Source organism: Hemiscyllium ocellatum, assembly GCF_020745735.1.
Source record: "Hemiscyllium ocellatum isolate sHemOce1 chromosome 38 unlocalized genomic scaffold, sHemOce1.pat.X.cur. SUPER_38_unloc_4, whole genome shotgun sequence".
In the NCBI taxonomy this organism is placed as follows: Eukaryota; Metazoa; Chordata; class Chondrichthyes; order Orectolobiformes; family Hemiscylliidae; genus Hemiscyllium; species Hemiscyllium ocellatum.
This window is the reverse complement of record NW_026867522.1, coordinates 99,750-110,325: the sequence shown is the minus strand read 5'-3', so window position 1 is coordinate 110,325 and position 10,576 is coordinate 99,750. Positions and strand designations below refer to the sequence as shown.

General features: G+C 52.8%; 1 protein-coding gene across 1 annotated transcript in view; it reads right to left on the bottom strand.

Annotated features, from left to right (window-relative positions):
- Positions 1–6,561: 6,561 nt before the first annotated feature.
- The window catches only part of LOC132808767 (protein c-ets-1-B-like), a 28,997-nt gene continuing 24,982 nt past the window's right edge, over positions 6,562–10,576 (bottom strand). The window contains exon 6 of the mRNA XM_060822215.1: positions 6,562–8,421. Coding sequence (XP_060678198.1) covers positions 8,206–8,421 — 216 coding nt within the window. The 3' untranslated portion in view covers positions 6,562–8,205. The remainder of the gene's footprint in view (positions 8,422–10,576) is intronic.

The following is a 10,576-nucleotide window of genomic DNA, read 5'->3' as shown; positions in this document are numbered from 1 at the left end:
GGAGTCATGCGTAGGTCACAACTGCAGATTTCCTTCCCTAAAAGACATTAGTGACCGCTCCCTGCTCTCTCCCCATGGGTTTTTATAACAATTAGTGACAATAGTCATGGGCACCCACCACTCAGAGAAACTTTTGATTTGAGATTTATTCATTGAACTCAAAGCTAGAGGCACCAACGCATTCAGCAGCAGGGGAGGCAGCGAGGGGTGGGAGGCAACGTGGACAGCCATATTCTCTGATAGAGGTAGACTCAAGTAAGATGACTCTCCAAGACAATTGGGGATGGGGATAGGATGAGAAACAGAGCAAGGGTAGCAGAGGATGAAGGAAAATGATATCAAGGATTATTTGGTTAAGTTGGTGCATTGGGGAGACACCTGGGACTAACTGGATTACAATTTAAAAGAGTTGGCAGAGACGTTGGACTGAATCCCTGAATCTGTAGAAGATTCCCGTTGATGTTGTGACAAAAAGTGATTGTGAATGTTCAGACTCTGGAGTCATGGACTGTCTACGATATTAGAACATAGAACATAGAACAATCCAGCACAGAACAGGCCCTTCGGCCCTCGATGTTGTGCCGACCTGTGAACTAATCTCAGCCCATCCCCCTACATTATCCCATCATCATCCATGTGCTTATCCAAGGATTGTCGCTGCACTTTGGATGCTGCCTGAACTGCTGTGCTCTTCCAGCACCACTGATCCAGAATCTGGTTTCCAGCATCTGCAGTCATTGTTTTTACCTACCGACATTAGCAGGCAGGATTAGCAGAATGTACTAATAGCTCACATTCTGAGTGTAATATTTAAAAGGTTGCAGATAATTATGTTTGAACAATTATCATACCATTTCTTACAGATGTCCAAACACTCTAAGTGAGGTGGAAGTGAAGGAGAGTGGGACCTCGTCCATTTGCCGCTTCTCATTTTCAGTGTTTAAGTTTATTGGTGATGTCAATCAAATCTACCTGCATTGTCAGGTCAGGTTGTGTGACTTCCAAACCAGCCAGTGTTTACCAGTAAGTGTGGCCTTTCTCGCGATGGTCTGCATGTCCTCACCGAGTTAACCTCCTACTGTGAAATATTTCTGAATGACTTTGTCAGAAACCGATCTCTGTTGTAAAAGGATTTACCCCTTTTTAGGAAAGGATTTTCCCAGTAGATGTCACTGGTTCATTCCAAGTGTAGCCCGTGCCATCCCATTCCTATCAGGTCCGATTCTTCCTTCGGGATGATAGACACACAGGGTGGATGAGGCAGTCATAGTCTGTTTTTTAGATTAGATTAGATTAGACTTACAGTGTGGAAACAGGCCCTTCGGCCCAACAAGTCCACACCGACCCGCCAAAGCGAAACCCACCCATACCCCTACATTTACCCCTTATCTAACACTACGGGCAATTTAGCTTGGCCAATTCACCTGACCCGCACATCTTTGGACTGTGGGAGGAAACCGGAGCACCCGGAGGAAACCCACGCAGACACGGGGAGAACGTGCAAACTCCACACAGTCAGTCGCCTGAGTTGGGAATTGAACCCAGGTCTCTGGCGCTGTGAGGCAGCAGTGCTAACCACTGTGCCACCGTGCCACCCAATGGGCTGGAAACTGCTAACTGTCCATGACCTGATGGTCTACACTCCAGAATCATAGAGTCATATAGCACGGAAACACACCCTTCGGCCCAACCTGTCCATACCGACCATATTCCCCGAACTAAACTAATCCCACCTGCCTGCTCCTGACCCATCTCCCTACAACCCTTCCCTGTCCATGTCCTTATCCAAATCCCTTTTAAACGTTGTAACTGTCCCCCTCCCCCCACTTCCTCAGGAAGGTCATCCCACACACGGACCACCCTCTGGGGAAAACTGTTGCCCCTCGTGTCTTTTTAAAATCTCTCTCCTCTCCCCTTAAACATGTGCCCCCCTGGTCTTCAAATCCCCCACCCTGGGGGAATAGACACCCCCCATTCACCCTCTCTGTCCCCCTCATGGTTTTATAAACCTCTATAAGGTCACCCCTCAGCCTCCGATACTCCGGGGAGCAGACTCCCAGCCTATCCAGCCTTTCGTTATAACTCCGACCCTCCCGTTCCCGGTAACATCTGGGAAATCTCTCCGGAACACTCTCCAGTTTAATAATATCCTTGCTATAACAGGGCGCCCGGAACTGGACACAGTATTCCAGAAGGGGTCTCACCAATGTCCTGTACAACCCCAACATGACGTTCCCAACTCCTACACTCAGAGGGCTGAGCAATGAAGGGGAGGGTGCGAAACACCTTCATAACCCCCTCCACCCCCCCGTCTATTCAGGATTATGTCCCTGAACCCCTAGGTCCCTCTGTTCTACAGCACTACCCAGGGCCCCACCGTTAACAAAATGCAACACATGACTTTTATTCAGGTTGAACTCTCTCTGCCCCTCCTCGGCCCATTGACCCATTTGATCAAGATCCTTATGTAATCTTAGAAACCCTTCTTAGACAGAGAGAGTTTGATAATCTTCCAAACTTCAATACATTCTGGAATAATTGCCATGGGTTGGATAGTAGGAGATGTCTCTCCACTTTTAAGAATGGATTGAGAGGGGAAGCCAGGAACCGTAGACTTACATCTGGAAATGTGCAGCTGGGGCTGAAGGAGCCTGTGAATATTTTTATTGTTCTAATGGGGTGGTTAAAACTAACACCATCAACTTCCCCAGAATTGCTCAGCTCATCTCACTTTGGTAAATATGAACCTTTCTCTGGGGGTTAGGTGTATTTCTTCAGTGTATACTTAGAGAAGTTACAAATTCAGGTGGATGGTCAGGAAGATCCCAATAACATGAATTCACAATGAGAATCCTTTCTTTCCAATTCAGAGCTGCTCCGGTCAAAGAAATGCCCAAAGCAGTAACAGCAAGGGCCAATCCAGTGTGCTGTCTATTGGCCCCATCATCAAGGCAGATGTTAGCACACCTCCAAATGTAGTTGGTGAGTAACTGGCTAGACGATACAACAGTATTCCTGCTGTAGTAAAGATACATCACCACTTGTATCACGCGCTCTCCCAGAAGGCCAGTGAAGGAGAAAATAAGTGAGTAAATCATTGCTCCTAGACGTTCAATAGTATCACAATCGCAAGGTTTGTGAAGGTTTGTAGCTCAGGTTGAGGTTTAGGGTGTTGGTTTGCTCGCTGAGCTGTAGGTTTGATATCCAGACGTTTCATTACCTGGCTAGGTAACATCATCAGTGGCGACCTCCAAGTGAAGCGAAGCTGTTGTCTCCCGCTTTCTATTTATATCTTTCTCCTGGATGGGGTTCCTGGGGCTTGTGGTGATGTCATTTCCTGAACAGGAACCCCATCCAGGAGAAAGATATAAATAGAAAGTAGGAGACAATAGCTTCCCTTCACTTGGAGGTCCCCACTGATGATGTTACCTAGCCAGGTAATGAAATGTCTGGATATCAGACCTACAGCTCAGTGAGCAAACCTACACCCTAGGTATCACAATCGCTGATAAACCCCCTCTGAACATTTGGGGATTACCATTGACCAGAAACCCATCAGGTCGTGTAAATAGTGGCTACAAGAGTAGGCCAGAGGCTGGGGATCCTGCTGTGAGTAACTCACCTCCTGACTCCCCAGTGGCCTGTCCACCATTGTGTGGAGGTGCTGGTGTCCGACTGGGGTGGACCAAGTCAGAAGTCACACGATACCAGCTTATAGTTGAACAGGTTTATTTGAAATCACAAGCTTTCAGAGCACTGCCCCTTCGTCAGGTGAAGTGGACGAAAGCACACAGACACAGAAATTACAGGCAGAGAGAGATAATGACAAGATAATTCCAGCGATTTAAGAGTGTCAACAGATAGAGACAAATAGTGTGACTGGACTAACAGGCTAACTAAGTCTTTACCCACAACCTTTAACACTTTTAATCATCTTGTTATTCAGTCTGTTGAAGGAGCAGCACTCTGACAGCTGGAACTTTCAAACAAACCTGTTGGACTCTACCCCCCCTGGTGTTGTGAATTCTAACTCTGTCCCACCATTGACAAAACACAAGGCAGGAGTGTGATGGGATACTCCCCACTTACCCTGGATGGGGGCAGCTCCAACAACACTCCAGGAACTCCACACTGGCCAGGAACAAGCAGCTCCCACTTGATTGAAAAACTCAAAATTTCACACATGCTGTTGAGGCAAAATCCTGACCTGATCGATGATTATCTTAGTTGATTGTTCAATGACAGAAGAAGCTCTGAGATTTAATATCAGGTAAAAATGCGACCTCATGCAGGCCTTCTGCCTCTGCATACTCCATAACATTTCATTTTTCTCTTCTGTACAGGTGATAATTCCAGTGGAAACCGTATCCTTTTGAGCTCTTCAGTTGCACTTGTCAGTCTAGTACTGATCAGCAGCTTGCTGTACTAAAACTTCGCAACTGTCCACTACCTCGAAACAAGATGAAAACTGGGTGCTATTAGAATGAACTGTTCTGGCAAATCATTCCTATTATCACCAGTTTGGTCAGGTTTCTTTCTCTCAATCAGGATAAGTCATTTTAACAAACGTTGTGGTTTCTGATACAGTGTAAACATTGTGCTAGTTTCCTCTGGAACCATTTCTTTGCAATATTTACTGGGATCAATTGTCGGTATTCTCATTTGATTCATAAAAATTCAACTTCAAGGTTAATTGCCTTGCTCACAATAACCTTCTCTGGGAATCAGCGTTCTTGGGACTTGTTTTAAAAAATGGGAGATAGCTAACCGTTCACAGGAAGAAAAGCGTTGGGAATGCTGGGATGAGGATGTGACTGGGAATGGGTCAGCCGAGGAAGCTGGGTGAGAACGGGCAGATGGACCGTCACGGGAAAGCAGGCAGAGTTATACTCAGCATGCGCGTGGTTCTGGGAACACAACCAGATCTTTCAGGATCCCGCTGAGGGGCTGAATGGCCACTCTCTGCTCCTTATTCATCTGTTTGTCTGTCAAACTGACTTCAAACCATTTCATGGGATTGCACAGAATGTGAGGAACAAAGTGAAACATTTGGAGGAAGATGTTGGGGAGGGAGCAGGGAGCAAGAAATGAATAAGGACATTTTTCTTGTTTGAGTTCCTGGTACATTTGGACCTTTTAAACTGCTCAAGTCTGGCTAATTGGTATTGGTCTGATGGGAACTGTGGCCAAACAGTGAGAGACCAGGAATAGGTGTGTGTTCCTGGAGGGACAGGTTGGTTGGTGTTTTGTACATCATCACTTATAATACTGACCAAGAAAGCATAGCAAACCACACAGCTGGTCATAGTGAGAGAGGGGGGGAAAAGGGAGAGAGAGAGGGGGTAAGGCAGACAGGGAGTGAGAGGGAGAGAGGCAGAGAGGGAGTGAGAGGAGGAGGGAGAGAGAGAGAGAGGCAGAGAGAGAGGATAAGGCAGACAGGGAGTGAGAGGGAGAGAGGCAGAGAGGGAGTGAGAGGGGGAGGGAGTGAGAGAGAGAGAATAAGGCAGACAGGAAGTGAGAGGGAGAGAGGCAGAGAGGGAGTGAGAGGAGGAGGGAGTGAGAGAGAGAGAGAGAGAGGATAAGGCAGAGAGGGAGTGAGAGGGAGAGAGGCAGAGAGGGAGTGAGAGGGAGAGAGAGAGAGGCAGAGAGGGAGTGAGAGGGAGAGAGGCAGAGAGGGAGTGAGAGGGGGAGAGAGAGAGAGAGAGAGAGGCAGAGAGGGAGTGAGAGGGAGAGAGGCAGAGAGGGAGTGAGAGGGGGAGAGAGAGAGAGAGAGAGGCAGAGAGGGAGGAGAGAGAGGCAGGGAGGGAGTGAGAGGGTAAGGCAGAGAGGGAGTGAGAGGGAGAGGATAAGGCAGAGAGGGAGTGAGAGAGAGGCAGAGAGAAAGAGAGAGAGCTAACCACTGAGCCACCCTTGGAATTGGAGAGAGGGAGTGGCAGAGAGTGAGAGTTTTCGATTAAATTTTGATTCCCTACAGTATGGAAACAGGTCCTTTGTCCCAACCGACCCAGACTCATTCCCATATATTTACCCCTGACTAATGTACCTAGTACTATGGGAAATTTAGCATGGCCAATCCACCCTGACCTTTTGGACTGTGGGAGGAAACCCACACAGACATAGAGAGAATGTGCAAACTCCACACAGACAGTCACCCGAGGGTGGAATCGAACCTGGGACGCTGGCGCTGGTGAGGCAGCAGTGCTAACCCTGAGCCACCGTGCCACTCCTTGGAGTAGGAAAGAGGAAGAGGCAAACAGTGAGAGAGGCAAAGAGAGGGGGGAATTAGAGAGAGAGAGACAGGTAGGAGTGGGGGAGCAGGGTGGGAGGAGGGAATACAGAGAGGGAGATATTGACAGAGAGCTCTGCAATGGTCATGGTGGGTATAAAGTTGGGGAAGATCATTTGAGTAGGAAAGAGCAATAGAACAGAATTTGAAATTGCAAACTTCAAGGAAGTATTGCGAGCAGATTGTCTCTCGCTGCACTTGCAGTGTGACTTACGGAGGAACTTAAGAGAGATTGCAGATTTTAACGATAGGTTTAGAATTAAAATCACAGCTTTATTTACAAGCAGACTTTGAAGAGAATTACAAACTTTCCTCATACAACCCGGTACTCAGCATCAAACATCCCAATCAAATGTCATGTATAAAAATAAGAATTACTGTTAGCTCCTACTTGAGATCAACGTATTGTACAACATTAAAAAAAAACTCTCAGTTCCAAAAAGGAAGCTATATTTTGTTTTCTCGTTCCTTCTGATATTGAACTTTACTCTCGAGTCTGTTGCTAAAGGCTGCGTTCCCTCTCCCTGGTACTTACACGGGCGGGGGGGGGCCGGGGGAGGGGGGGGGGGGGGAGGAGGTGTCACAGTCACTGGGGTGGGGGGGAATGGGTGGTATCGGGGGGAGGGGGACTTGGGGGGTGATGGGGGAATGGAACTGGGTGGTGTGGAGGAGGGGGAATGGGTGTGTGTGTGGGGGGGGAGGGAGACTGGGGGGAGACTGGGGGGAATGGGGAGGGTGTCGGGGTGAGATTGGGAGTTGACAGGGCAGGGGGTGTTGGGAGAGGGGGAGTGGGGGGTGACAGGGTGGGGGAGGGGGTGTTGGGGAGAGGAGAATGGAGGGGTGTCGGGGGGAGGAGAAATGGGGGATGTCGGGGAGGGGGAAGGGGGAGGGTGAAGAGGACTGTCAGGGGGAGGGGGATGGGGGTGTTGGGGTGGGGCTGCAGGGAAGTGGGATGAGGGAGTGTGAGCTATGTGAGGAGTTGAGACGGTGTGTGTGTGGGGGGATTGGGGGGGTGTGGGGATTGGGGGTGTGGGAGGGGTCAGGTGGAGGTGTGGGGATGGGGGAGTGGGCCGGGGGGGTTGGGGGGAGCGGGGAGTCTGAGGGAGAGGAACCCCTAGGTGAGATGCCCATTCTCGCTAAACGCAGCCGGGGTGGGGTGTGACACTGGGGGTGGGGCGGAGGACGAGGATCAGGGTGTCAGGAACATCTCTGTGACGGTCACTCTCCCTCTCCCCGTGACGGTCTCTCTCCCTCTCCCCGTGACGGTCACTCTCCCTCTCCCCGTGACGGTCACTCTCCCTCTCCCCGTGACGGTCACTCTCCCTCTCCCCGTGACGGTCACTCTCCCTCTCCCTGTGACGGTCACTCTCCCTCTCCCCGTGACGGTCACTCTCCCTCTCCCTGTGACGGTCACTCTCCCTCTCCCCGTGACGGTCACTCTCCCTCTCCCCGTGACGGTCACTCTCCCTCTCCCCGTGACGGTCTCTCCCTCTCCCTGTGACGGTCACTCTCCCTCTCCCCGTGATGGTCACTCTCCCTCTCCCTGTGACGGTCACATGCCCTCTCCCTGTCACGGTCACTCTCCCTCTCCCTGTGACGGTCACTCTCCCTCTCCCCGTGACGGTCACTCTCCCTCTCCCCGTGACGGTCACTCTCCTCTGTGTAATGGTTGTTTCGAGGGGGGACAGGTTGTTGCGCTCTTGAATCTCCGACTGTAGGTCATTCTCTGACAGGTTCCCTTGGTGATGTAGTCAGGTAGGAGAGGGAAGGAGGAGGCCCGGATTGTCTGCCTACGCTGGCTCTCAGGCTCCTGGAGGGGTGATGGGGGAACAGAACTGGTCAAACACAGTTTGTAAAATGAACAATGTCTGGAAACGCCGGGAGAGTGTGGGACCTGGGCAGCATCTCCTTGGCCCCTCTCACTGCTCAGTCCGGGCTTTCACGTCCAGTCTCTCATGGATTTGCTGAGGGCTTTCTCCCAGCAAGCTCTGCACGTGGCAGGCAAAGCGATAGACGTAGCGTTTTCCTGCTGACTTTTGGATGATGTCCCTGTGGTAGTAATATCGGAGCCCCCTGCTCAACTTCTCGTAGTTCATTTTCGGTTTGTTCTTGCGATTCCCCCAGCGCTTGGCGACCTGCGGGAACAGAAACTCCTGAGTCCTGACACGGTGGGGAATAGGAACAGCCATTCGGCCCATCCACCCAGCTCCACCATGGATGGTCTATCACTTCAATGTCATTTCCTCTCTCCCACCCTCACCATCCCCTCTGCCCTGTCCTCCTCAACTTCATTGCAACTCTCCCTCCTTGAGGCAAGAAGGATATTATTAACCTGGAGAGGGTTCCAGAGAGATTTCCCGGGATGTTGCCGGGAATGGGAGGGTGGGAGTTATAACGAAAGGCTGGATAGGCTGGGAGTCTGCTCCCCGGAGTATCGGAGGCTGAGGGGTGACCTTATAGAGGTTTATAAAACCATGAGGGGGACAGAGAGGGTGAATGGGGGGTGTCTATTCCCCCAGGGTGGGGGGGATTTGAAGACCAGGGGGGCACATGTTTAAGGGGAGAGGGGGGAGATTTAAAACAGACACGAGGGGCAACAGTTTTCCCCAGAGGGTGGTCCGTGTGTGGGATGACCTTCCTGAGGAAGTGGGGGGAGGGGGGACAGTTACAACGTTTAAAAGGGATTTGGATAAGGACATGGACAGGGAAGGGTTGGAGGGGGATGGGCCAGGAGCAGGTGGGGGGGACTGGGTTAGTTTGGGGATTAGGGTCAGCACGGGCTGGGTGGACCGAAGGGTCTGTTTCTCCATATTATGCTATCTTGAATTTTATCCCATTTCCCCACTCCCACCATGTCACCCCCTGAGTCACCGTGTCACCCCCTGAGTCACCGTGTCACCCCCTGAGTCACCGTGCCACCCCGAGTCACCATGCCACCCCCCGAGTCACCGTGCCACCCCTGAGTCACCGTGCCACCCCGAGTCACCGTGTCACCCCTGAGTCACCGTGCCACCCCCTGAGTCACCGTGCCACCCCCTGAGTCACCGTGTCACCCCCTGAGTCACCGTGCCACCCCCTGAGTCACTGTGCCACCCCTGAGTCACCGTGCCACCCCCTGAGTCACCGTGCCACCCCCTCTGTCACCATGACGTCCCTGAGTCACCGTGTCACCCCGAGTCACCGTGCCACCCCGAGTCACCGTGCCACCCCCTCAGTCACCGTGTCACCCCTGAGTCACCATGTCACCCCCTGAGTCACCGTGCCACCCCGAGTCACCGTGCCATCCCCTGAGTCACCGTGCCACCCCGAGTCACCGCGCCACCCCCTGAGTCACCGTGCCACCCCCTGAGTCACCGTGTCACCCCCTGAGTCACCGTGCCACCCCCTGAGTCACCGTGCTACCCCCTGAGTCACCGTGCCACCCCCAGAGTCACCGTGTCACCCCCTGAGACACCGCGCCACCCCGAGTCACCGTGCCACCCCCTGAGTCACCGTGCCACCCCTGAGTCACCGTGTCACCCCTGAGTCACCGTGTCACCCCCTGAGTCACCGTGTCACCCCCTGAGTCACCGTGTCAGCCCGAGTTACCATGTCACCCCCTGAGTCACCGCACCACCCCCTGAGTCACCGTGCCACCCCCTGAGTCACCATGCCACCCACTGAGTCACCGTGTCAGCCCCTGAGTCACCGTGCCACCCCCTGAGTCACCGTGTCACCCCCTGAGTCACCGTGCCACCCCCTGAGTCACCGTGCCACCCCCAGAGTCACCGTGTCACCCCCGAGTCACCGTGCCACCCCCTGAGTCACCGTGTCACCCCTGAGTCACCGTGTCACCCCCTGAGTCACCGTGTCAGCCCGAGTTACCATGTCACCCCCTGAGTCACCGCGCCACCCCCTGAGTCACCGTGCCACCCCCTGAGTCACCATGCCACCCACTGAGTCACCGTGTCAGCCCCTGAGTCACCGTGTCACTCCTGAGTCACCGTGCCACCCCCTGAGTCACCGTGTCACCCCCTGAGTCACCGTGCCACCCCCTGAGTCACCGTGCTACCCCCTGAGTCACCGTGCCACCCCCAGAGTCACCGTGTCACCCCCTGAGACACCGTGCCACCCCCGAGTCACCGTGCCACCCCCTGAGTCACCGTGTCACCCCCTGAGTCACCGCGCCACCCCGAGTCACCGTGCCACCCCCTGAGTCACCGTGCCACCCCCTGAGTCACCGTGTCACCCCTGAGTCACCGTGTCACCCCCTGAGTCACCGTGTCAGCCCGAGTTACCATGTCACCCCCT